The 27,935-nt window shown below is 46.5% G+C and overlaps 1 protein-coding gene across 1 annotated transcript; it reads right to left on the bottom strand.

The window, feature by feature from the left end:
* Positions 1-6: 6 nt before the first annotated feature.
* On the bottom strand, positions 7-27,935 carry TRMT44 (tRNA methyltransferase 44 homolog). The gene is made up of 11 exons (XM_033160264.1): positions 27,573-27,935; positions 26,582-26,699; positions 16,726-16,945; positions 15,111-15,179; positions 14,349-14,456; positions 12,854-12,925; positions 10,997-11,097; positions 9,492-9,675; positions 6,881-7,265; positions 1,271-1,387; positions 7-389 (listed from the first exon to the last, which is right to left on the bottom strand). The coding sequence occupies exons 1-11, from the start codon at positions 27,916-27,918 to the stop codon at positions 145-147; spliced, it is 1,965 nt and encodes a 654-aa protein (XP_033016155.1). The 5' UTR covers positions 27,919-27,935; the 3' UTR covers positions 7-144.

The following is a 27,935-nucleotide window of genomic DNA, read 5'->3' as shown; positions in this document are numbered from 1 at the left end:
AGATGGGATTTAAAAACCTTTATTCTCTTACCACAGGGGATTCTCGGAGAAGAGCAGGCATAAAGTGGAACAAAACATAAATGTCACCGCTGTACAATCAATGTACATGAAATTCAGTCAGAAATCCATCCAAGTAGCGTAAGTTTAACTCCCAAATCCTTTATCTTTTGTCACTGTTTTCAGAGATGGCTTCAACTCCTCGCTCCCGTGAGCATAACAACAGAGCTCAGAAGACAACGGACAGCCCTGAGGATGGTGAATGTGAAACCAACACAGGCGTGTTTTAAATGCTTTGGAAGGAAGTCTTTGCTTCCCCTGCTTGCCTGGCTTATTTTTCCTTGGTGGTTTCCATTCTCTCCAATCACGAATATGAACTTTCCCATTTAGAACTGAAATTAAAGGGTGGGGACGGAGAGAGAAACACACAGACCCAAATATTAACAAAGGGTTACAAGAATTAGTGCCAGAATGGGAACCACAAGAAATCTGGGTGAGTAAATTTAAACACGACGAATATGCATGTGAGATTTGCTAGTCTCTGAGGTGCCACAACCCTTAGCTTAGCTGGGGGAGAAGCAAAACGGGCATCATTTGGCTTGCCAATACACACGAATGAGGCCGGCGTGTAAAATCTAAATATATATTTGGATGGAAAAAACTACATTACATCTGCAAATATGTGAATGGTAATATAGAAGAACTAAAATGGGTTACAGGTAACAACAACCTGCTAATAAAAGATCGGGGAAAGAAAGAAAACACAGGAAAACTTTCTCTAAGACGCTACATCTTCTCAAGAATCAAAGAAATAGAAACCATATATATTTTATACACTTCTGTCATAAAAAACAAGCTGAGGAAGGCATCTACGCCGAAATGGGGCCCTGTCCTGGTCTCCCTGGTCTCCAGTTGTCTCATTATACATCTGACACGCATCGTAGAAGCCCTTGCATCAATTTCTAAAAGATGTTCAAGAGATTTTTCAATGTGAAACTATTTTTTCATTTAAGACTGTAATTCTTAACAGGATTAACACTATATTTGTATTTACTTATGAGTAAACGCATCTTTTTGGTTGAAACTTCTACCCACCGTGGTGTGGCACCCAGTGCCCCCCGCCCCACAGCTACGCCTTTGCTCTTGTTTGAATCCAATACTCAACATGCTTGTTACAGAGGCGAAGCAGTCCTTAGACTAAGATCATTCATCTTCCACATACTTAAACCAACATATAAGAGACTACCAATCACTGAACAAACCTTGTCCTTACCTTCAAACACTTGATGATGGTTTCTAAGTAAGGTCTGGAGGCCTCCATATTCATTCTTCAGCCTTTTTAAAGTGTCCTTGTCCAAATGCTCTGCAATTTCACTCAAGGGGAGACTCTCTGCAGAAAACAATATATTTATGTAAAGTAATAATTGCTAACCCTCAGCAATATTTTCAGTTCTGAGCTTCTTGAGAACAGCTTAAGCGTGCTATGGAAAATACCCTTGTCTATGTAGGCAAATAAACTTTTCATGCTGCTGATTATTTTGATCAGCTTAAGGCCCACGTATGAAAGAGAAATGGCCTTGACTGCTGTGGTGGATGACTTATGTCATAGAATGGGTGCAAGGAGAGGGCAAAGAGAAGAAGAGTTAGTTCTTCTAGACCCTTTGGAGACTTCCAAGACCATCAATCATGGTATCCTTCTGGATTGTCTATTATCTTTGGGCTTAAGGGGGCTTACAGTGGTTCTGAATGGGTGCTGCCAGATGGTAATAGTGCTGAGAGAACCTTGCTCTGCCCTGTGACCTTTGGCTTACAAGGCAATGGAGGACTTCCTTCAAATCTGTATTCTACAGGGTCAGAACATGTATGCAAGTATTATGAGAAATACGCCAAGAACAAAGAGGTAAAACTAACAAATTGGTTTGCTATTAATCTACCATTTAACTTACCATGTGACCAATTTGGTATTATAGGAAACCTACGGCCATCAATTGAATGCAAGTGAGTTGGCGAAGGTTATCAGCAGCCAGCAGCTATTCTGTTTAGCTTACTGCAGTCTCTGGGAGCAGAGCCTGGAGTGCTCTCTCATGGTGTATGTAGGATCAAGAGACATGAGGGGCGAGGGAGTTGCAGCAGTGACCTGCAACACCTGTGCCATGTTTGTCTTCCTGCCTAAAGGGTAAAGGTAAAGGGACCCCTGACCGTTAGGTCCAGTCGTGTCCGACTCTGGGGTTGCGGCACTCATCTCGCGTTACTGGCTGAGGGAGCCGGCGTACAGCTTCCGGGTCATGTGGCCAGCATGACTAAGCCGCTTCTGGCGAACCAGAGCAGCGCACGGAAACGCCGTTTACCTTCCCGCTGGAGTGGTACCTATTTATCTACTTGCACTTTGACGTGCTTTCGAACTGCTAGGTGGGCAAGAGCTTGGACCGAGCAACGGGAGCTCACCCCATCGTGGGGATTTGAACCGCTGACCTTCTGATCGGCAAGCCCTAGGCTCTGTGGTTTAACCCACAGCGCCACCCACGCCGCTGTCTTCCTGCCTAGGAATGTGCAAAAGTACACCTGCAGCAAGTGCAAGTTGGTTGCCTTGCTGGAAGAGAAGGTACAGCAACTTGAGGTGCAACTACCCACATGAGGAATTTCTCACTAGACCAGAGTGGACTGTCCTGGAACAGAGATGTAGATGGGGTGCCCCAAGGGGAGAAAGAAGATCACTCAATGGGGGAGTCAACCCTCTGGTGGAGTGTGACACACAGAAGCAGAACTGTCAGGAGCCATGCTGTGTCACTGGAGCTGCAAAATTAATTCCGTGCCCTTACCCCGGTCACTGATTCTGGGCCAGAGGAGCAAAAACAGCAGTTGCAGACCTCAGAAAACAGGTGGCTGTGGAAGGTACGGTGCACGGAACAATTCTTGCCACACCCCAGAGGAGGAAGAGACATGGGGTTTTGTTAAGTGGCTCACTACTGAGAGGGACAGAGGCAGCAGTGTGCGGAGTTAACAGGATGTCCTGGGAGGTGTGCTGTCTTCCAGGTGCCAAGATTCACGACGTGACAGAAAAGTTGCCTAGTCTTATAAAGCCTTCTGACTGCAACGCCTTCCTTCTGATTCACAAATGACAGTGCCAGACATACTGGAGCCTTTGATGTATGGCAAGGGACTATGAGCACAGGTGGTTTCTTCAACCTTCCTGTTGAAGATCATGGCCCAGGGAGAGAGAGGAAAATATTGGAAATAAAACTACTGCCTAACATTATTCTAGACCACAGGTCGGCAAGGTTTATCTCGCCGGGGCTGGATCGGTCCCACGGAGATCCCTCTGTGGGCCGGATCACACACACACACGCTCACACGCACACCTGTGATTTTTGGCATCTGTGCATGTGTAGACATGATTTCAAGCGCCGCAGAAGTGAGTCGCCGCGCTGCACCGGTTTAGCGCAGCACGCAATTTGGTTTGGGGGCAGCTCCTGGGCCGGGCAAACGACCTCCGCAGGCCACTTCTGGCCCATGGGGCTTAGGTTGCTGACCCCTGTTCTAGACTACATCAACAGAAGAATAGAATCCTGATCAAGGGAACTAATGGTACTACTTTCTTCTGCCTTGATCAGACCACACCTGAAGTATTGTGTCCAGTTCTGGGCGCCACAATTTAAGAAGAATATTGGCAAGCTGGAACCTGTGCAGAGGAGGGGAACCAAGAGGATCAAGGGTCTGGAAACCAAGACTGCTGAAGAATGGTTGGGTATGTTTAGCCTGGGGAAAAAAGGAGACTGAGAGGAGTTATGACAGCCTACTTCAAATATCTCAAGGGCTGTCACATGGAAGAAGCTTATTTTCTCCTGCTTTGAAGGCTAGGACCCCAACCAATGGATTCAAGTTACAAGAAAAATGGTTCTGAATAACATGCGGAAGAACTGTCTGACAGTGAGAGCTGCTCAACAGTGGAATGGCCTCCCTCGGCAAATTGTGGACTCTCCTTCGTTGGAGGTTATAAAGCAGAGGTTGGATGGTCATCTGTCATGGATGCTGTAGTTGAGATTCCTGTGGTTGAGATTCCCTCGGCGTCCCTTCCAACTCTACAATTCTATTATTCTACGATTGGGGTAAAGCAGCAAGAGTCAACATAAAAAGGCTTTTGGGTAGAACAGATAGAAACTTAATGAGAAACTCATGTCTTCTAGCTGTCAGGAATATACTAAAGGATGTCGTGTTCAATTTACAACATCTCTTAACAATTTGCACAATAAATCTGAAAAGGGAGAATCCACAAGTATTGGTGTACTTGGGAGGTTTCTGTCTTCTATAGGAGACAACGGAACAAGCAAGAGGATCCTCTGGCCAAAGGGGCGAAGCTGAGCAGATGGGAAACAGACATTAGGGCAAATGGGAAACACATTTCCATTTGGAACTTATGGTAACATTTGTTTTTAACTGAAATAAATGGGGCCCACTGGATTGATTTCTCTATTGATTTTAAAAAGAATGCACCCACAACTCTGTTGTTTACTCATACTGAATTATAACCCAGTGTTCAGAATGCGAAGGGGGAGCTGCTTACTCGGGAGAGGAAGGGAGATCCATAGGTGCCATATTTCTCCTTTTTTTTGTTGATACTTGATCTGCCTGCCCACACTTCCCCCTTTGAAGCTGAGGACTGAAGGAATAGATGTTGCTAAAAAGAGGAGCGACTGAGATCTACCATCCTTTCCCAAGGTACCTTCACTGCAGGGAAAGTGGTGATCTCACTGCTGGTAAACATGTTGGTGTTTATAAAGCGAAGAAAGCAGGAGAATACACATCAATCTTTTTGGGGATATCACTTGTAACACCCCTCACTGTTTCCTTGGCACCTGTGTTCTCTAGCTGTTGAGGAGAGCAATGGTGCCTCCAAGACAAACTGACGGCCACTAGTGTGAAGAACAGCATGGGATCTGGCCAAGTGACAGATTGTGGTTTCTGCAACCAAGCAGTCCTTTTACCTCTCTTCTCCTGGAAGCCGAGAGAAAAGAATAGTAACACGTTAGTTCAGCTCCGACTGCTTTCCTGCTCCGAAGGAGAAAGAGTGAAACTGAGTGTGGGGAGCCAAGAACTTCAGGGCTGTGGTGCAATAAAACGATCGCCTGAGTCCCTCCCTATAACTGTGTCTTTCTCCCAGAAAAGCAAAAGCAGAGTATAATTCAAACGATGTGATATTAATGATGCTAGAGCCCTGCTGCTCCTAACCAAGCAAGGCTGATGAAGAAGAAAGAAGAAGAAGAAGAAGAAGAAGAAGAAGAAGAAGAAGAAGAAGAAGAAGAAGAAGAAGAAGGGAAGAGGAGTTTGGATTTGATATCCCGCTTTTCACTACCCGAAGGAGTCTCAAAGCAGCTAACATTCTCCTTTCCCTTACTCCCCTACAACAAACACTCTGTGAGGTGAGTGGGGCTGAGAGACTTCAGAGAAGTGTGACTAGCCCAAGGTCACTCAGCAGATGCATGCGGAGCGGAAACGCAAACCTGGTTCACCAGATTACGAGTCTACCGCTCTTAACCACTACACCACACTGGCTCTCCTGAAGCTGATGGACACCCCTCCATGGTGATGTTCTTGCTAGAAGATCCAGCCTGCCAACCAAGAAGTTTTGCATGCCAGGACTAAAGGCTTCCTTACCTTAGGTAACAATAGTTAAAGTTGCATCCTAAGTGGGTAATCTATAGTGTGAACAGACCATTGAATCTGAACTGGACTAACAGATAACTAGGTCAGATGTAAGAGGGGAAGTCAGAGCACATGAGCACAAGGCTCGTCCACACAGAATCAAACTATGATTTTTTGGTTACATCTCAACCAACTGAGGGAAGCTGTCCAAAAACTTTCTTTCTGCTGTATGCTCACATTTATTCAGTACAAAAACAAGAAGCTGAAAACAGACAAAACAAAGCCTTGGACAGAGTACTCTTTATGCTGAGCTTCCCAGAGATGAATCCTAAAATCTGTTTATGATACTTGGGCTAAGTCCTAGAATATAAGAGGAAGAACTGCTTATGAGCATGAGAATAATGCATTTCACACACTGCTAAGAATTGCAACTTATCCACCCACGTACATTTAAAATCAAGAATCCAGGCTCACCACCAGACATATTACTCAGCACCTCTTTTTGGAAATGAAGCACTAGCACATCTCCTCTACTAGAATTATACACATTTATCATCTACAGAAACCCACTCTTGGCTTCTCCTCTATCTCTAAGAAATACCCTCTCCCCAAAACATTAGCAAATCTACCATTATTTGGGTGCACCCAGGGAAGGTTATGTCCCAAGAGAAGCCTAGAAATCTCTTGTTGATAAAGGGCTGTATCTAAAAAAATCATTTCTTTCCAGGCATGCTGTCTATGTCAAGCCTTTACTGTGACATTATAACACAATATATTTTTACAACTTTTTGCATTCTAGAGACTCCGTAATATTTAGGAGTTGTTAGGAAACAATGGGTGCCTGCAATTTAAAGTTCTGCATTCATGATGAATTCAGCATGATTACTCAGAATGCTTTCTAACATGTGAGTTGAACCCCATAAAATGTGAGTTGAACCCCATAAAAACAGAGCTTTTCCTCTTTGCTTTTCTCCCTTTGCAAAAGGAGCTTTGCTTTTCCCCCTTTGCAAAAAAAACTGCAAAACGTTTAGCTGATCCTCAAAAAAACAGGGCTTTTCCCTTTGCAAAAAAGCTGCAAAACTTTTAGCTGATCCTAAAAAAAACCAGGGCTTTTAGAGGAGGAAAACCAGAAAAATGCGCCCTATGGTCCGGTGCGTCCTATGGAGCGAAAAATACGGTAATTGACAAATTCAATTTATAGGAAACTTCCATTTTAATATAATACATGAAGCAAAAATCTCACCTCCTCGATTCCACGTTTTGGCCATTTCAAGTGGACCCCCTTTGGTTTCCTTTAACAGTAATTTTGCTACCTTCAAAACCACTTTGTCTACCAGATCCTGGGGGAGAGTAGTGCAGTTTCTCACTTGTTCTTTTCCCCTGGGCAGAAATCCAGATATTAGGACTTTCCCCACATCTGTCTTTTGGGATTCTTTTGTATCTGCTGCTGGGCAGATGGTGACATCGTTTGCAGCTGGGAGGCTGTCATGTTGATGAAATCCGTCTATTTGATGATCTGGTGCTACCATGACGCTTGACTGGCGACGACTGATATATTGTGCTCGCTGTTCATCAAGTACAGCACCTTGCGTTGCTAGATATGTTCTAGACGTCCCAATTAGGCATACCTAAGAGCAGCAGAATTAATGCTATTTAGACACAAAACACAAAATTATATACCCTGAACAAAGAAAACCTCCCACTCAAGCAGTTTGCCTCTATTGTATTATAGGGCCATAAGGCAACACTCTCCTCCATACAATAACCAATGTACCTATATACTTGAGTATAAGCCGACTTTTTCAGCACATTTTTAATGCTGAACAGGCCCCCTTGGCTTATACTCGAGAGAGGGTCCCCGGCAGAGGAAGAACAAGCAGCCCGAAAGCAGACCTTTTGGGCTGCTCCTTCCTCCTCCGCCACCTTTGCCGCTGTCTGCATATACTCAATAAGTTTTCCCAGTTTTTTGTGGTAAAATTAGGTGCCTCGGCTTATATTCGGGTCGGCTTATACTCAAGTATATGCGGTATTATCCTCCCATGCTAAATCTGGATCAGACAATGTTCAGGACATCCGATATGACTGCAAAGCAGAGAACACGATCCTCTTGTTTAAAGTGCCTGTAGCTTCGGGGAAGGGGAAAACTCACCAGAGTCACCAGCCAAACTGGGCTAGGAAGTTGCTTCAGCCCCCACTTCCGCAATCCCAGAATAAGGAACTAAGCAGCTATGCAATCAGAACTTCACCACTAAACACTCCTCGGGATACTAGCCCGACTTGTCTTAATATTCGGTCTTTGGTTGTGGAAGACCCAGAGGGGAAAAGAAACAGGGGGAAAGAACCACCAAGAGAGAACAGCCTCCCTCCTAATCCTTAAAAGTCTACTTGATCGTTTTAAGCTGCATTTCTGATGCGCCTACAGCGTGATGCATTGTTCAGTGGGGTATTAGATGACATGAAAGCCTCATCTGTGATGTCTGCTTTACGAATAGTTGATTTGAACTTACAAGGTTCAAAACAACATACGGTGCTACGGGCTGGCATTTTGATGTCAACTTCATGTGGATGCGGTATAAAACGTTTATAGATAAGCAACACCTATCTTACTAAGGAAACTTGTCTACAGGCAGGTATTTATGGTGGGATTGGAGCTCCTCATGCAAGTCTTATGCAGGGCCCACATGACTGATTCCTATTACAGTGGTACCTCGGGTTACAGACGCTTCAGGTTACATACTCTGCTAACCCAGAAATAACGCTTCAGGATAAGAATAGAAATCATGCTCTGGCGGCACAGCGGGAGGCCCCATTAGCTAAAGTGGTGCTTCAGCTTAAGAACAGTTTCAGGTTAAGAACGGACCTCCAGAACGAATTAAGTACGTAACCAGAGGCACCACTGTAATAATTATTGCATTTATATCCTGCCCAACCTCTCAAAGTAGTCCAGGGCAGCAAACAACAAATGATTAAAAACACACAACTTAATAACATACTGTATATTCTGGCGTATATGACTACTTTTTAATCCAGGAAAATCTTCTCAAAAGTCAGGGGTCGTCTTATACGCCGGGTGGAGAATCTGCGGTCAAATATATCTCAAACTCTATATTTTAACTGGAAAAGTTGGGGGTCGTCTTATATGCCCAGTCCGTCTTATACGCCGGAAAATACGGTATTATAAATGTCCAATTAGTCTGGATAATTTCAGTGTCCTGTATTTAACTCAAATCCATCTTGAAACCAGTGAGATTCTGTGCTCTCAACTGTTCTGCATGAGATACAGTGGTACCTCTGGTTAGGTACTTAATTCGTTCTGGAGGTCCGTTTTTAACCTGAAACTGTTCTTAACCTGAAGCACCACTTTAGCTAATGGGGCCTCCCGCTGCTGCTGCACCGCCAGAGCACAATTTCTGTTCTTATCCTGAAGCAAAGTTCTTAACCTGAAGCGTTATTTCTGGGTTAGCGGAGCATGTAACCTGAAGCCTCTGTAACCTGAAGCGTATGTAATCCGAGGTACCACTGTAGTTGCTAAAATGTATTGCACTGATAGGACTGCTACAGCTCTACAATCTAGGTTTATCAAGATGTTGCCAGTTTTTAGCTCTTTGACCATGCAGCCTTCCTTAACCAAACACTTTCCTGCCTTACTTTGTGATTTCAAGGGAAATGCAACCCATCAGGATTATTAGACATTGACTGGGAGAAGCGTACTTACGGGGGGGTGGGGATCAAGACCTTTCCATCACTACTTTCAAGACCACCGATTCAGCCAGGCTACAGCAAGATATTCTTTTAAAACCCAAGGCTATATGAAGCAATTAAAATGGATTAAAAACAATGCATTTGAAAGTTACCCTTTTCGTTGAAGGAATTCTAAGGCAATCTTCTTCCACACGAAAGCCACATACAAATCCCACTTCCATAACAAAATCAAGATACTCTCTATACTGGGTCTTCTTACTTTGCCTCCGGTTGTACTTCCCATAGAAATCAAAGAAGCAGCAAGGCAACAGGAAATAGCGGCAAGAATAGGAAGACCTGCAGTAGGGGAAATGTGCTAAATCTATTGAAAATGCATCTGCAAATACTTATGCAAAACCTACAAACTGTTGCACCTCTTAGATTTGACTGAAGTGTTACAATTTAGGGTTTATAGAGACCAGACTGATCTCCTATTTCCCCTTTCAACTCTGCCATGCAGTCTAAGGTCAGAGCATTTTCCCGGCAAGCTAGACTATAGAAGGACCAAGGCTGCCTTGACTTCCTGGAATTTGGCTTCCAGATAAAAGGACACCAGATTCCCGAAAGCTTTTTATTGTATTCCATCTCAAGCTCGAAGCTCCCTTGCAGTTGTCGACTGCTAATGGGATCGTTTAAATGTTTTTTTTCCTGGCTCATTTTCTATATTAATCAGTAAGATATAGATATTCTTTTAAATAGAATGTTGTATTCTTTCATGGCCCACAGCCAATACAGAAATAAAACTGAATTGAGTTGATACACCTTATCTAAATGGACTGCTGCCCCCTGGTGGCTGTTCACACTACTATCTGCCACCAAAAATTCTGCTCCCCATCACCACCAACCTCAGCCTATTCTTCTGTTTTCAAATGGTGTTAGCTAATCTAAATATTGTATTTTACACTGGTTTAACCTGCCCTGGGGACTTATGGTGAAGAGGTAGTAAGAATTTAAATAATAATTATTATTTTTTTAAATTTATATCCTGTCTTTTTCTCTGGCAGGGACTCAAGGCAGCTTACAGATAAAACAGAAATAGCTAAAAATGTCATTTAAAACAATTAAATATTAATAGAATTAATAGCACACACAGAGATCATTGCCATAAACAACCCACCCACTGGAAGTTCCACATCAATCCCTGCTTCCGTTTGCTTCTCTGCCTTTCCCAAGGCTGCCCCCCTCCCACCAACAGCCACATTCTCATGGCGTTTGGTGCACAGCAAATGTGGAGGGACCCTTCAGGCATTCAAGGCCCTTGAAGCAAACTCAAACCTATGCTGCCCTTTTCTCCGGATTATGTTCTACCAAGAAACCAAACTTTCCTAGGCTTCAGAGGAATTTCTTTCACCCAAAGTTCATTTCTGCAAGTTTTGCGTTGACTGAAGCTTTCGTTGCCATTCTCACTGGCTTCATTACTTCAGCTCAGATCCTCTCCCCAAAAACCATGTTTTGTGGTGGTGTTTGTTTTCTGTGTGTGTTTTGACATAGTTGATTTTTATACTATCCTTATTCTGTTTTTATTTGTTCCATGTACTATGGCAGAAAGGCGATTAGTAAATATATAATTCCATACTGGTTCTTCATCCTAAGATAAGAGTGTCCACTTTGGTTTTACCTGGCTGCAATTACAGGTATCCAGGGTGTCAGCTCATCAGAATGATTTCCAATCAGCCAGTCAACATCTGGATACAGATTGTCTGGACTAACTGTATTTTCCTAAAAGGAAACAAAACAATGTCTTTTACACAGTATGTCACAGAAAGTAAACAAAACTGGTAGTAGTGTTTCACTACTGAAATCCATTATTATCCACATCAGATTTACAGTTTGATTACGTTTCCAAAATAGCTTGAGTTAGTGATGTTGTGCATTTTGAGAATGGTTCACAATTTGATTTACTCATCTCTCTGGGCTTCCCATGGGCTTCTCAGAGGCCATGGTGACAACACAATACTGGACTGGACTGGGTGGGGGGCTCTGTTCTGACCCGGGAGATCTCCTTGCATTCTTATGTTTCTTATATGTTTCAAAGCCTACATTTATACTGCTCTTATTTTCACATTTTAAACAAACAATTCAAATGTATTCAAGCTTTTTCTTTTAAAACAAATGGGAAGTTGAAAACTCTAGAGGTTATTTTACCTTCTGGGAAATTCTAACAGAAGTTTTGGTAGTAAACCTTTAAGACTCAAAATCTCTTTTGAGAACTCTAGGTTGTAGCCCATAGGGTCTTTCATATCATGCATTGCTACTAAATAGAAAATGTGGATTTCTTCCTGATCACTTCGGCAAAGGGTCTTCACTTCAGTGCCACCTCACACCTGAGGCAAAAAGATTGTTTAACACACCCCCTTTCTCTGTATCCATTGCAGTTTATACTATGAGCAAGATCCTTTTATGTAATGGGTCATAGAGAATTCCAAAGGCTATTAAAAATGAAATAAAATGCAAACTTTCCCCTAAACCACCTTAATATGTTATGCATTCTCTCATAATGTATAGGTCAATTACTGTGTGGTGTTCTCTCTCACTCTCATATTGATGGGAAAGTTTGAGACAGTGAGAGAGAGAGAAAGAATCAACAATCCAAATTAAACTGAATGCGGAATGAATTTGTTTTTACTTCATCATTGTAAAAAAGTTTCTACCTCGCTCTTCTTTAAAAAGAAACTAGGACAGCTTACAACATAAAACATCGCAACAACAAAAGCTCAGTTACAAATGATACAGGTATTACAAAGAGTCCTTGTGAAGTATATGAACATCAGGTCTCTGTGGAAACCCTACTAATGGTCAATCTAAGACTGCTCAGCAAGCCTGTGGTTTCAGCCTCTTCTCTGCCTCCTGTTAACTACTCTTATTCCGTTTGAGAGATAAAAATATAAGTATCCAGTGTTAACAACAAAACCAATTGCAAGGGTGGTGGAGAAGGGAAGCTGATATAATGTTTTATCTGCACAATCTTGCGCACAAATACAGACTTACAAAATGGGCTGGGCTACATTTTGATATGCTTTACATAAAGTTGTGGGGGTTTTTTGTTTTTTTAGAAGAAGAGTTTGGATTTGATATCCCGGTTTATCACTACCCGAAGGCGTCTCAAAGCGGCTAACATTCTCCTTTCCCTTCCTCCCCCACAACAAACTCTCTGTGGGGTGAGTGGGGCTGAGAGACTTCAAAGAAGTGTAACTAGACCAAGGTCACCCAGCAGCTGCATGTGGAGGAGCGGAGACGCAAACCCGGTTCACCAGATTACGAGTCTACTGCTCCTAACCACTACATCACACTGGCTCCCTTCTGCTGCAATCCTATATCCATTTTCCTGGAATAAACCTCACTGAACTCAATGAAACTTACTTTCTAGTCATCATGCATAGGACTGAACTGTAAGTGAGCTTGTTTGCAAAAAGCAATTCTGAGTAAGATGCAGTTTATAATGATGCCATCCAGAAAGCCCATGTTTCAACAATACCTCCAAGTGTGTCTGTGGGCCGTACATGCCCCATATTTTTCTTCTTCTGACATCAATCCCTTTGCCTGGATGCTGAAAGATTACAAGTATTAATTGTCAGTTAAACTGTACCTTACTTTTTAGAAACTCCTCCCAAAAACGATACAAACAGTGAACAGAATGCCACCATACACCCTGAAATCAGCATGAATTCTACCAGTATTTCTTCAATTCATATCCCATGCTTCCTCCTAAAGGAGTCCAGGGCAGCACATGGAGCACAAATTATAATGAAAGTAGGGGATTCTCACAGGACTGATGCCTGATTGTAAAACCACATTTTTACCTGAAAATCCTTACCCCTCATCCCAATGTATTGCCTGATTCTACTTCATCAGCGCTAAGACAAGTTTTTATACAGTATTTATGCGAGTTCTACAAAAAATGTTGCAGTTCATTGTCTCCTGTTAACAGGAATGCCCCTATTAAAGCCCCTTAGAGAATACTAATATTGGGATGTGGGTGGCGCTGTGGGTTAAACCACAGAGCCTAGGGCTTGCTGATCAGAAGGTTGGCGGTTTGAATCCCTGTGACGGGGTGAGCTCCCGTTGCTCGGTCCCTGCTCCTGCCCACCTAGCGGTTCGAAAGCACGTCAAAGTGCAAGTAGATAAATAGGTACCGCTCTGGCGGGAAGGTAAACGGCGTTTCCATGTGCTGCTCAGGTTCACCAGAAGTGGCTTTGTCATGCTGGCCACATGACCCGGAAGCTGTACGCCAGCTCCCTCAACCAATAAAGTGAGATGAGCGTCACAACCCCAGAGTCCGACACAACTGGACCTAATGGTCAGGGGTCCCCTTTACCTTAGAGAATACTATACACTGTTAGAGGCTGAAGCAGCGATTATACATATCTGTAAGCTGCTTTTCTGCCAAAAGGTTTCCAAAAGCTTAAAATAAATCATAACACAAAAATATACACATACATTTAAAAATAAACAGATCCAAGTCCCCTATGGTCTCAGCCGGCAGCCAAAGGTCCATTTAGAGGTTACAAGCCTTCAATCCCAAATAGAATACCATTCGAGCCACAACCATCGGCCAGGCAAAGAGCAGCTGCAGAGAACCTGCTTTTCCTCACCTTACCAGGAAAACCGTTCTGCTCCAACTGCCCATTGTGCTGAGATTGCAGACATGAGAGAAAATATACTCTGGGCAGGCAGGCATAGGACTGAGGGACATAGCAACCCAGTAGTATTTCAGTTTATATAGCAGAATGTGTGGGTAACAGCAGACACCTTCTGTTTCAACCTTTAAACGCCTGCTGAAAACTTGTCTATGCTGCTGGGTTGTTGCAGACATTGAGGCAAAATCTTTCTATAATAGTTAGTTGATAGCCTTGAGTTTTGTGTGCTTTTATTGTATCATAAAAATATTGAAGTTATTCACAATCATGAGGTAGCAGTATATGAATGTTTTATGAAGAAATCAAATAAGTTGAAAACTTCAAGTTATTTACCCCCTCGTTGTTTAAAATGTGAACCAGGAGACCATTTCCACAGCCGAGATCCACAAAGGACTGTTTCTTGGACAATCCTCTCTCAGCTCTCTCATCTTCCCAAAGGATCTAAGAAAAAGACAAAACCCGATTTTTTTAAAAAAAAACCACAGGTGGCAAAAACAGCATTAATGAAAACTATAAAAAGGTTTGTTAGTTTACAGAAATCAAGATGATTTTCTAATGGTGTTTGCAACAGGGGTATGTGGCTACATTCTATTTTGACAAGAAGGATAAAGAAATGTTCTTTAAGAAATGTAAGTTAATCAGAGACTCCATTAACCCCCGAATAAGTGGGAAGAATAGCTCTTAAAGGAAAAGTACAAAACTCAGTGCACACACACACAAAAATAAAATGCATAGACACACAAGAAGACAAATGTTTAGCATTACTGCTTTGTCTTCTTGTGTGTCTATGCACTTTCTTCTTTCTGTGCACGGAGTTTTGTACGGTACTTTTCCTTTTCACAGATATAACATACACATGGTAAATCAAATATTTTAAAACCCAAAGCCATCACCTCTCATTATCACTCATCCCTTGGAAATGCATTTCCAACTGAGAATATTTCAGACTTTTATATCAGCTGTGCATTTTAAAGTCTAATTCACATTTCCATTTGTTAAAATCCCATCTCGTCTTTTAAAAGCACTATGTGAAATGTTTCTTTAAAAAAAATATATAAATCTACATTTGTAGAGATATTTTGTACCACCACGCACCAGCAGGTATGAAGCTATAGCAACATCTTCATATACAAATTTTTCTGGATCTGTTACTTCAGGCCATACCTGCAGGTAAACAAGCAAAATGACAATTCATTTAACTGTGAATATTCAAAATTGCACACACACATACAAAAATTCACACATATCTACACATAGTAGATAGTAGTATCCCTCTCTGGTGATCACTCGTAGCCAAGTAAGATTGTCTTCCATGAATATGGTCTTAACGGTGTGTCCCTAAGTGACCGTGGAGGCCAATTCTGAATCCACAGATCCTTCCAGTGGGGACATAGGTTTCTGGGCAGGAAATATACACAAATACACACACATACACAGCCCACAAATAACTGAGCAGAATGGTGGGCCTTTCTAGAAAGTGTCCTGTTTTTCTTGATTCCAGGTGTGCGAATAAGAAGACGGGAATTGAGCAATGGCAGTTGAATGTCATGCCTCTTTGTCTATTTGGAAAGGTTGAAGCATTTTGAGGGAGGGGTGTTTTGGAGGCAACCTGTTTTGAAAATCCCTAAAGGCAAGCCTTTTTGTTCATCACTGTTGTTGTTGTTCAGTCGCTCAGTCGTGTCCGACTCTTCGTGACCCCATGGACCAGAGCACGCCAGGCACCCCTATCCTCCACTGCCTCCCGCAATTTGGCCAAACTCATGCCAGTCGCTTCGAGAACACTGTCCAACCATCTCATCCTCTGTCATCCCCTTCTCCTTGTGCCCTCCATCTTTCCCAACATCAGGGTCTTCTCTAGGCAGTCTTCTCTTCTCATGAGGTGGCCAAAGTACTGGAGCCTCAACTTCAGGATCTGTCCTTCTAGTGAGCACTCAGGGCTGATTTCTTTAAGGATGGATATGTTTGATCTTTTTGTTGTCCATGGGACTCTCAAGAGTCTCCTCCAGCACCATAATTCAAAAGCATCAATTCTTCGGCGATCAGCCTTCTTTATGGTCCAGCTCTCACTTCCATACATTACTACTGGGAAAACCATAGCTTTAACTATACGGACCGTTGTCGGCAAGGTGATGTCTCTGCTTTTTAAGATGCTGTCTAGGTTTCTCATTGCTTTCCTCCCAAGAAGCAGGCGTCTTCTAATTTCGTGACTGCTGTCACCATCTGCAGTGATCATGAAGCCCAAGAAATTAAAATCTCTCACTGCCTCCATTTCTTCCCCTTCTATTTGCCAGGAGGCGATGGGACCAGTGGCCATGATCTTAGTTTTTTTGATGTTGAGCTCCAGACCATATTTTGCGCTCTCCTCTTTCACCCTCATTAAAAGATTCTTTAATTCCTCCTCACTTTCTGCCATCAAGGTTGTGTCATCAGCATATCTGAGGTTGTTGATATTTCTTCCGGCAATCTTAATTCCGGCTTGGGATTCATCCAGTCCAGCCTTTCGCATGATGAATTCTGCATATAAGTTAAATAAGCCTGTGCCATATTACAAATACTAACATTCCCCACCCTACAAATATCTAGATATGGAGTGAAAGATTCCAATGAAATTTCTTTAGTGTGCATTCAGATATGAAATACAAACACTGTCACATACATTTTACTAAAAAATTGAGTAGCAAAAGGTTTATCTGGTCGTTTTGCTCTTTACCTTTACAATGTCTTTGTACTTTTCCTTTAGATCTTGATAAATTTTGCTGTATCTAGCAACAGAAATGAGAGAGAGTGTGCTCTTAAATTCACGTTTTGTGGTCTCTGTGGACCATTTAGCAAGTTTTGGCAACAGTTCACTTCCCAGCCATGTTGTTTTAGGGCACAGAATTCCATCTGAAATGTAGTTTTCTGGAGGTGATGAAAACATTGAAATAGACCTTCAACATTAAAAAAAAGAAATAAAGAAATCAGAGCTGCTCAGTAATAAAGTGCTTGAAATCATCTGTGGCTCAGTGTGTGTCTGACTATGAATTAACAGGTATCAAAAATAGGAAGCTGCCTTTGAGGAATGGCTCCTGCATGTTTATGGTATGGATGCATGAATTTAACTCTGTCAGCTAAATCTTTCTTTCCAGGAAATGGCGAAAGAAATAAGAAGGATAAAATAGGTTATGACTTGAGGGACTAGCACACTACCTAATTAGCCTTATCTTACTCAATTTTGTATGTGCTCATTCATATCAGAAGACAGGGTAGAAAAATGACAGACAAGCCAAGCTGGACTTGTGCCACCTCTTTTTCTTAGTTTAAAATATATACAAATATATATACCCTGCTCTTGCACCGCAGACACAATGCTTTTAGAAACACCCACAAAATCCATTAAACAAATCAATACAACCATAAAACCTTGAAGATCAAAGGCAAGAAAAGTAGCCTAGATAAATCTCAAAACTTACGGAGGACTGGTCTCTTAAAAACTACTCCGTCTGACACCTGCTGGAAAAATGTTTGACCACAAGTCTGAAAGAAGGGAGGTCAACCAAATTTCCTGGAAAAGGGAATTCCAGTTTGGGAATAGCCATAGAGAATACGATCTCTGGCATCCCAAGCAATCATGCCTCCACTTTCCTGGGAATTTGAAGAACAGCCTCCCCTGCAGGGTGGTCAGACTCGTATCGGAAAGAAATGGTCCTTTAGGCTTCATGGGCCCAAACCATTTAGGGATTTAAAAGGTGGCCAGAGGTTATGTTTCAATGGACTTTCCCATGTGAAACACATTGCAGCAAAAGCAATCTGGCCATAACTAAGGTCTAGGTCACCATGGCTGGATCCAACCTTCCTAATTTCTATTAAATGCAATTTTAAGTTTTAGGCATAACTGAACCACATTAATGGAAAAATTCAAGAAACTTTGAAGAAATTCGGAAGTTAGCTGTCTGGGTAATAGATTCAGAGGTCTATGAGGAAAACAATGGGGGCGGGAGGAAATGTCACCTTGCCCCCCAGTGATAAAGCTGATAAATTAGGACGATAAATAATTCTGATTAATGAAATCATTTTTAAGACCAATGGTTTACACTCTAAACGAATGTGTTGTAGGAAGAGTTTTAGGTAAGACAATCAATATCATTATAGAATGATACAGGCATCCAACTTAAGCGCAATTGATTTGCACATGACCGTGTAGACGTGTGGGGTCTGGAAATATATTCAAACCAGGAAATGGTGAGAGAGCTGGAGAGTCCTTGTGGCTCCCCGGGAGCCCAGAGGACTTCAGTGGCGGAAGCTCCAGAGGCTGGAGGCACAGCGGGGCTTCGTTTAGGCCTAGCAGCTGACACAGGTGGTAGCACAGCAGCTGCGGCCACTTTTCCACATGTCCTCTAGCTGCCCAAGCTTCAACTCTAGTTAAAGGAGAGTTGATTGGAGAGTGGGGGGGGGGCAATTAGAGGCTTTTTAGAGGGTGCTTCCCACTTGTGCGATTTCCGCTTATTCATGTGGGGGGCCCAGAATGTAACCCTCGAGTGTAGGACGCCTGTAGTTGTGTATTTATACAACACTTAGATCTGTGTGATGCAGTCTCCGACTCCTGTTATGTATGTGCTTCGGATTCCTTCACATGAAATAAACTGACTCATGTTTAGAATTCTCACACTAAATGATATAACCAAGATGTGATGGAAACTTTTGTCCCATTTGTGCAAAACTCGACTTTTTTTTGCTATCCATGGAGATAAAAATGAAGCCTCAGATTCAGGGTTACAAGTTATGAATCATGAGAAACAGATTCTGACTACAGATGCTAGTATTTATGGTGTCGCAGAGCTGCAACTTACACATGATTTACTTACGTGATTACAGCTTTGAATGAGTGGCAGAAAAATTAATAAATGGAGAGCAGGGGAAAGCATCAGAAGCAATGTTAGAAATTCCCCAGGTGCCAGGCACATTTTGCAACTGCCAAAGGTCCAATTGTGACCATGTGGAGATATCTGGTTGCCAGACTGGCAACTGATGTCTCCATCTGGCTGGCCCCTCCAGCTTTCTTAAGCAGGTAAGAGGAGCTTATTTACTGCATTTATCTCCCACCTTTTCCCCCAGGGAGTACACAGTTCACCCTCTCTCAGTTAACCCCTACGACAACCCTGTGAGGTAGGTTAAGAGGATGTGCCTGGCCCAAGGTCACCCAGTGAGCTTCATGACTGAGTGGGGATTTGAACCCTGATCTCCCAGGTTCTAGTCCAACACTACACCTCACTGGCTTCCTAGAGTACTTCTGCTATGGGGAATCTCTACATATTAAGTAGGTAAACCACTTTGAGATCATTATCTTTAAAATATAAAGTGGTACAGAAATGAAAATAATAATCCTAACAATAAATTTCATTTTTTAAAAAAAAATATGTTCCGTTATGGCGACCATAACTTAGGGGGCAGCAATTAGAAATATTTCGAAACAAAAAATTATAGGAGAATGGAAATACGTGGAGGAATATTTGAAGAAAGAAGGAGTAGAAACAAAATTGGTGATCTGCTTGGAATGACTGACATACAGGGAAAGGTAATTATGGATAACGAGGGATAAGTATATAAAGATATTTTGTAACAAACTTGCTTTATTAAATAAAGCATAGACAAGAACTTTAGTAGGAGACACGAAGACGAACTTTAGGAAGTCATTGTAACTTTTTTTCCCCTCTGTCTTTTTTTGAGTTCTATTTTTACTTGATTGTGTAATTGTATGTAATGATGTGGTTGTGTAATTGTCTTTTGTAATTGTGTAGACTGTGTTTGTATTATTATTTGTATTATCTTAAAGAAATTTCAATAAAAACTTGTTTGTTTGTTTTTTAAAAAAAACCCTTAGGTTTAAGGTACCATCTGGTGATTAGATTACATATCTGAGTTTCTATCACGGGTCGGAATGGGCCGTCTCGAGATCTCAAAAGGCCTCATTAGATCTTGCATGACCTCCCCAGAGCTGGGTAAGCAAGACAGATTACTTAAACTCGTTCTGTGCCAGATTTTCCAGCCCCAAAAGGGTTTTACTGGATCTCATGGGAGGCTCCCACAGCCTTCCAGAGGCCTCAAACAACGCTTTCCAGAACCTAGTTGTGATGGCCTGGGAGTCAGACTCTGATGCTGAACCTGAGGGATCCCAGCCTGCACAGGATTCCCCGCCTCCAGAACCAGCTGAGCCGGGGCCAGGGCTTGAGCCTGAAGGATCCCCACCTGTGCTGGATCCCCAGGTGCAGGCATCAGCAGAGTCTGCTCTGGCTCCTGATGGGAGGGAGGACCCATTGCCTGCAGGTGCTCCACTCCCAGCCTCTTCAGAGGAAGCTGAGGCATCCCCTGGGTCCAGTAACCCACCAACCTCTCCTGAGCTACAGAGGCTCAGGGCAGAGAGGCGAAGGGAGTTAAGTGTCTGCAGGAGGAGTGCTCGCCTCCAGGCCCGGAGGAGAGGCGAGTCTCCAGAGGATCGGGGCGGCCCTAAGCATAGGGCCAGATAAAAGCCAGCCAGACCCAGCCCAAGTTGCGTGAGCAACATAGTTGCAAGCGTGTGCTCAACCTGCAACCTTGTGCCTGAACCTGCCTTGGACCTTGACCTGCTCCCTGCCTTGCTCCCCGCCGGACTGACCTCCTTTGGACCCCTAGACCCAGGACTGGACTTGGACCTCGCTTCATGGACAAACCCTTGGGGCCAGCACAGTTTGCTCACGCCACACCCGCACTCCCCCTTCGCTGGGGTGCGTTCGGGAGGAACTAATAGCCATGGCTGACCAGGCGGCTGCGCTGGTGGCATTGGCCCAGGAGAACCAGGCCTTGACCCACACCGTGCAGCAGCTAAGCAATGTGGTTACGGCGCTTCAGCAGCGTTTGGATGCCTTACCGGCTCCTGGGGCCGCCGCCCCAGCTCCTGGCAAGTACCCCGTGGCCCTGCCAGAGAAATTTGATGGGTCCCCAGCCAGCTTTCCCATGTTTCTCGCCCAGGCCAAGCTGTATATTCAGGGGCGAGCTCGGGATTTCCCCGACGACCGCACCAAGGTGCACTTCCTGATCAGCTTGCTGAAGGACCAGGCGGCCAAGTGGGCGTTGCCGCTGCTCCGGCAAGACTCCCCCTTGCTGACAGACTATACGGGGTTTTGCAATCTTCTGGAAACCACGTTTGCCAACCCTCAGAAGGGGAGTCAAGCCAATCGGGCAATTCGGCGGTTGAAACAGGGCAAGTCCACAGTGGCCACCTACGCCACAGAATTTCGGCTGCTGGCGCAGGACTTGACCTGGAACGACTCTGCACTGCGGGACCAGTATCTCGAGGGACTTTCAGACGAGGTACTGGATCAGCTGGCCACGTTGGATCGCCCTGCCACACTGGATGCCCTCATCCAACGGAGTCTGCAGATAGATGATCGGTTGGAGGACCGTCGCCAGGCCCGGGGCCGCCGGCACTCCGGGCTCCCAGCGCCGGTGCTACCCTGCAGTTCCGTGGCCAGAGCTGAGTCATTGGAGGAGCCGATGCAGCTCGGGGCAGCGCGGCCTCGCCTCTCCCCCTCGGAAAAGACTCGGCGTCGGGAGGGGAACCTGTGTCTCTACTGCGGTGGGAGTGGACACTACGCCCGAACCTGCCCTGAGAAACGCCAGCCGCAGGTGAAACGGCCAACCCCAGTAGCCGATGGCCCAGGCTACCTGGGGCCCCAAGCATCGCATGATGGGCCCTCACCAGTGGAATTGCAACACCTCATGATACCGGTGCGTCTATACCCCCCCGGTGGGCCCTGGATTCTCACCCACGCTCTGGTGGATTCGGGGGCAACCCGCTCCTATATGGACTCTGCCTTCGCCACTCAGCATCAGGTGCCGCTTCAGAACAAGCCGGAACCAGTACAGGTGGAGGCAATTGACGGACGGCTCCTACGCTCGGGCGCGGTTACTCGGGAGACCCAGCCCTTGGTCCTGTGCTACCAGCAGCACCGGGAGGTGCGAACCCTGGACATTGCCACCATACCCCGGTTTCCCCTGGTGCTTGGGATGGACTGGCTGGAGTCGCACAATGTTCAGATCGACTGGGTCAATCGGACTGTACGCTTCCCAGACCCGGGTTCCCATGCTCAGTCCGAGTTAGTAGCAGCTGCTCCCATGGGGCAGGCTGTGTCAACGCTCCCTGCCGTGTACCAGGACTATTTAGACGTGTTCGAGGAACAGGGAGCAGACCAGCTGCCACCTCATCGGTCCTTCGACTGCGGCATAGACCTCCAGCCTGGGGCGCCCCTGCCTGTAAGCCGCCTATATTCTCTTTCGGAGCCAGAGCGTGAAGCCTTGCAGGACTTCCTTCGCAAGAACCTGGAACGCGGGTTCATTAGGCCCTCTACCTCACCCACTGCCGCTCCTGTACTCTTCGTTAAGAAGAAGTGTGGGGAGCTTCGCCTCTGCCATGACTACCGGGCCCTGAATAAGATCACCATCCCAGACCGGTACCCCTTGCCCCTTATTGCAGAATTGCTGGAGCGGGTGCAGGGGGCGCAGATGTTCACCAAACTGGACCTCCGAGGGGCCTACAACTTGATTCGGATCCGTGCCGGGGACGAGTGGAAGACGGCATTCGGGACCCGGTATGGGCAGTTTGAATACCTGGTTATGCCGTTCGGATTATGCAACGCACCCGCCGTGTTTCAACGGTACATCAACCACGTGTTCCAGGACTTGCTAGACAAATACGTGGTGGTGTACCTAGATGATATTCTGATTTACTCCCGTGACCCAGCCCGTCACGAGAGTCATGTTCGGTCCGTGTTGCAGCGCTTGCGGGAGCACCGCCTGTATGCCAAGCTCAGCAAGTGCGAGTTCCACCAGCGGTCAGTGGACTTCCTTGGACACCGACTCTCCCCTGACGGGGTGCAGATGGATCCTGGGAAGGTGGCTGCGGTTCGGGAGTGGGCAGCGCCCCGGAACCGCAAGGACTTACAGCGGTTCCTAGGGTTCGCCAACTATTACCGGACCTTCATTGCAGATTATGCTCATCGCACCACCCCATTAACCCGACTGCTGCGCCCCAAGACACCCTTCTCCTGGGATGAGGAGGCTGAAGTGGCATTTCAGGGGTTGAAAGCCTGTTTCCAGAGGGCGCCGATTTTACAGCATCCTGATCCCTCTCGTCCCTTCGTGGTGGAGACTGATGCCTCCAGTACGGCTCTCGGTGCCATCCTGTCTCAGCAACACGGACCCGATGCGCCGCTGTTACCCTGCGCCTACTACTCCCGGCAGCTCCTTCCGGCGGAGCGTAACTATACCGTGTGGGAGCGGGAACTACTGGCCATCAAGGTGGCCTTTGAGGTCTGGCGCCATCATCTTGAGGGGGCACGACACCCGGTGGAAGTGAGAACGGACCACCGGAATCTGGAGTACCTCCAGACCACCCGCAAGTTGAACCAAAGGCAGATCCGGTGGGCGCTGTTTTTCTCCCGGTTCCAGTTCCGGATCCGCTACATCCCTAGCTCCCAAAACCGGAAAGCGGATGCCCTGTCCCGGAAACCCGAGGACGTCGCAGACACTGTACAGCAGGCAGTACCGACGACTATCTTACCACCAGCCACATTCCTGGCCACTCAGGAGGCCAAGCCACTGCAGGCTCGGGTGCGAGAACAGCAACGGGTCGACGCTTGGGCTCAGGAACGGCTCCGGGAACTGTCTGACGGGTCATGCCCTCGATATCCAGGGCTGGCCCTGCACCAGGGCCTACTGCTGCACCAGGGTCGTCTATACATCCCACCAGGTCCATTGCGGGCTGAGGTTCTCCAGATGTCCCACGATGCCCCAGCAGCAGGGCACTTTGGGCGGTACCGGACCACTCATCTGGTAAGCCGGGAGTTCTGGTGGCCCCGCCTGAAGGCTGATGTGGCACGCTATGTTGCTGGTTGCGATGTCTGCCGGCGGGCCAAGGGTCCTACTGGGCGACCCCCCGGTCTGCTCCAGCCATTACCAGTCCCACCACGTCCCTGGCACACGGTCTCACTGGACTTTGTGGTAGACTTGCCCCCATCTCGTCACTGTACCTGCCTCCTGGTTTTCACGGACCATTTCACTAAGATGGTGCACTGTGCCCCCTGCCCGTCCATACCCACAGCTAAGGAGACGGCTCAACTGTACATGCAGCACATCTTCCGCCTGCATGGCCTTCCCGAGCGTGTGGTTTCTGACCGCGGCGTCCAGTTCACATCCCACTTCTGGCGAGCCCTGCACCAGACCCTTGGGACGGAGGTCTGTCTATCTTCGGCCCACCACCCGCAGACCGATGGCCAGACGGAACGGGCAAATGCGGTGCTGGAGCAGTACCTCCGGTGTTACTGCAGCTTCCAGCAGGATGACTGGGTCGATCACTTGCCATTGGCGGAGTTCGCCTACAACAATGCAGTGAACGCCTCCACCCAGCAGACCCCGTTCCAGGCCTCCTACGGCTACCATCCACGTTTGTTCCCGGACGTGCTGCCAGCTTCCGCGGTCCCCGCAGTGACAGACTGGCTTCAGGAGCTTCAGTCCCAGCAACAATTATTGATGGAGCAACTGCGCCAGGCCAAGGACGCATACAAGGCCCAGGCTGACCGACATCGTCAGGAGGGGCCAGAACTCCATGTTGGCGATCGGGTTTGGCTCTCTACCCGTCACCTGCATCCTTCTCGGCCCTCACGAAAGCTGGATGCACGGTTTGCCGGCCCATTCACCATCACTGCGCAGGTGTCACCGGTGGCGTTTCGCCTCCAGTTACCTCCATCACTCAAGGTTCACCCAGTATTCCACCGGTCCCTACTTAGTCCAGTCGCCCCGCCCGACGAGTTCCACCCAGACAATCCACGACCGCAGCCAGTTTTGGTTGAGGGGGAGCCTGAGTACGAGGTGGAGCGCATTCTCGACTCACGATACCGCAGGGGGAAGCTCCAATACCTCATCGACTGGAAGGGGTATGGGCCTGAGGATCGTTCATGGGAACCAGTGGAAAACGTCCACGCACCTGCCTGCCTCCGTGATTTCCATGCAGCTTACCCCAGCAAGCCTGGTCCGGCCCCTCAGTTGAGGGGGAGGCCTGGGAGGGGGGATGGTGTGATGGCCTGGGAGTCAGACTCTGATGCTGAACCTGAGGGATCCCAGCCTGCACAGGATTCCCCGCCTCCAGAACCAGCTGAGCCGGGGCCAGGGCTTGAGCCTGAAGGATCCCCACCTGTGCTGGATCCCCAGGTGCAGGCATCAGCAGAGTCTGCTCTGGCTCCTGATGGGAGGGAGGACCCATTGCCTGCAGGTGCTCCACTCCCAGCCTCTTCAGAGGAAGCTGAGGCATCCCCTGGGTCCAGTAACCCACCAACCTCTCCTGAGCTACAGAGGCTCAGGGCAGAGAGGCGAAGGGAGTTAAGTGTCTGCAGGAGGAGTGCTCGCCTCCAGGCCCGGAGGAGAGGCGAGTCTCCAGAGGATCGGGGCGGCCCTAAGCATAGGGCCAGATAAAAGCCAGCCAGACCCAGCCCAAGTTGCGTGAGCAACATAGTTGCAAGCGTGTGCTCAACCTGCAACCTTGTGCCTGAACCTGCCTTGGACCTTGACCTGCTCCCTGCCTTGCTCCCCGCCGGACTGACCTCCTTTGGACCCCTAGACCCAGGACTGGACTTGGACCTCGCTTCATGGACAAACCCTTGGGGCCAGCACACTAGTAATGTAGGAATAGTCACGCAGGGGTGGTTCCAGAGGTCTTCTGGACTTTGCAAAGTTTTGCCTTTGCAGGCAAACCCTTGAAATGTAACTCCTATGCAAGTTGTGGGCTTACTATATTACTGTTTTGCATACTAGCATTTAAGGGTGTTTATTTGGCACAAGTAATATGCTGTGGCCCTTAATACCATGACTGCAGGAGACCATTTTGGTATAAATAAATTTTATTTTGCTTATTACAGAATTTGTGGTTTCCATTTCCAAATATATATGTATTTATTTATTTACATCTCAAAAGACAAAAAATAAGATAACTCTGCACCGTGCAGAAGTTTGGAGCACTCTTTCTCTAGGATTGGGAGTATTCATGATTTTGCTTGCCTTAATTTGGACATCCATACTTTTGAGGCTGCAGTCCTACGTGTACAACTGGGAAACACTCCATATATCAGGGTAAGTCTGAGTAAACATACAGAGATAGGACTGCTTTTTAAATTTCATATACAGGCTAAATAGTAAAAATTATATACAGATGGTGATCATTTTGTGTATGCGTGACCGCTGACACATACGCTGTTTTCGGCCTTGGAAGGGAGCAGAACAGTTATGTAACAGACCAGCAATGCAACCCACACATAAATGGGGAGTTGCATGTATGCCACCTCAGTTATAAATGCTTTTTATGCTACCAAAGTAGTGAAATATTTAGGTGTGTCAGGAGGCACTCAACTGCTTATATTTCAATGTGTAAGTTGGATGTGCATGATTTTTATTTAATGGTTTCAGAAATTTTCAAAAATGTTATACTCTAGCCACCACACACACCATAATAATTCCACATGACAAATACATTCAAAAGAGTGAAAAATCTTCTCAGCACCCACCATTCATTGTCTTGTGTATGCAGAAGTCGAACTTGATAAATATTGCTCTTCTTGATCTTGTATTTCCCATCAGGGGTTTGTACCAATGGCAAAAAAGTTATGGTCCCATTAAATATATCTGTAAATATTTCACAACAGTAGGTTTTATTTACCTTTGGGAAACAGAGTAGTTTCCCAAGACTTATGTAGCATACATCATACTGCTGCAACCTTTACAGTAACATTGCAAGCAGGCCAGCTTTTTTTATCAACACCCTATTGTGGATGGCTGTGGAGGCTCTTACCATTTGATGCTCAAGTCCTAGCAAGGCCCAATGCTTAATTTCCCACCTGCGCTGAACATAGAAATGCACAGTGCTGCTAGTTAGCGGAGCCACATTGACACAGGAAAGCCACTGCCGATAGTAATATGTCTCTGCCCACCAAGACCAGACACATAGCTGATTTTTGGATTTACTGATGTTCTCTCTGTGTGTGTGTGATATATTCAATGCTTTCCATTTTTGATGTTCTGAATGTTTTTTCTTTGCTTTGGGCCACTTTGGGCAAAGCTGGGGCTCACCCACACTTCTGCTCCGCCCGTTGCTTCCACCCGCCCCAAGAAACCCGCTTTTTACCACTGAATCAGAGCAAATTTTCCGCGGGTGGACGACTGCTCCCAATTCAGCAACGAAGATCAAGTTTTCCTGGGGGAAGTGGTGGGGCAAACGGAAAACTGCTCAGACCCGTGCCTTCTAGGCATGGGCCAAGTGAAACTGTGGACAAGCCCTTAGGGTTCTCCGCTTGCCCCGCACAGAGTGGCGGAAAACCTGATTGCCTTCTACTGTCATTCAGCGCTAAACCGTGGGGCTTTTTTTTCCACGGCGGGGCACACGAGCAAAGGCACTCAATCCGCCTGTCCGCCCCCCGCCCGCCCAAGGTCCGAGCTCGCTCTGGGGGAGCCGCAGGGCCGAAGCGGCCGCCCCGATCCCTCCTCCCGCCCCGAAGTCACCTTTGACGACCACCTCCCTGGCGGGCGCGGGAGGGCAAGCCTTGGGCACGAGCGTCCGGAGCACCACCTCCAGCTCCTCCTCCGCGGGGCCTGCGAGGCCGAGGGCGTGGAAGTCCTCGCGGCGGCAGCGGCAGAAGGCCTCGCACACGGCCTCCAGCGCCCTCCTCCCGGGGCTCCCCTCCCCGCCTGCCCCGGGCCGAGCGGCCCGCCAAGCCCCGTCCTGCCGAGCGCCGCACAGCCGCTTGTTGGCCACCTGGGGCTTCTCCAGCCACACGCCCACCGCCGCCCAGAAGCCCCCCGGGAGCAGCGCAGAGTCCCGCAGGGCGACCTCCCCCAGCAGCTCCATGGCGGCCGGCGGAAGAC

Source organism: Lacerta agilis, chromosome 9 (genome assembly GCF_009819535.1).
Source record: "Lacerta agilis isolate rLacAgi1 chromosome 9, rLacAgi1.pri, whole genome shotgun sequence".
Classification (NCBI taxonomy): Eukaryota; Metazoa; Chordata; class Lepidosauria; order Squamata; family Lacertidae; genus Lacerta; species Lacerta agilis.
Note: the sequence above shows the minus strand (reverse complement) of the source record. Positions and strands in the feature narration are given on the sequence as shown.

Bases quoted from the DNA above. Each gene is read 5' to 3' on its own strand.
- TRMT44 (XM_033160264.1), bottom strand. From the start codon at position 27,918: ATGGAGCTGCTGGGGGAGGTCGCCCTGCGGGACTCTGCGCTGCTCCCG. The intron at 7,266-9,491 runs GTAACTTTCAAA...TGCTGCTCTTAG, and splicing joins GAATTCCTTCAACGAAAAGG to GTATGCCTAATTGGGACGTC. The intron at 390-1,270 runs GTAAGGACAAGG...CTTTAATTTCAG, and splicing joins CCATCATCAAGTGTTTGAAG to TTCTAAATGGGAAAGTTCAT.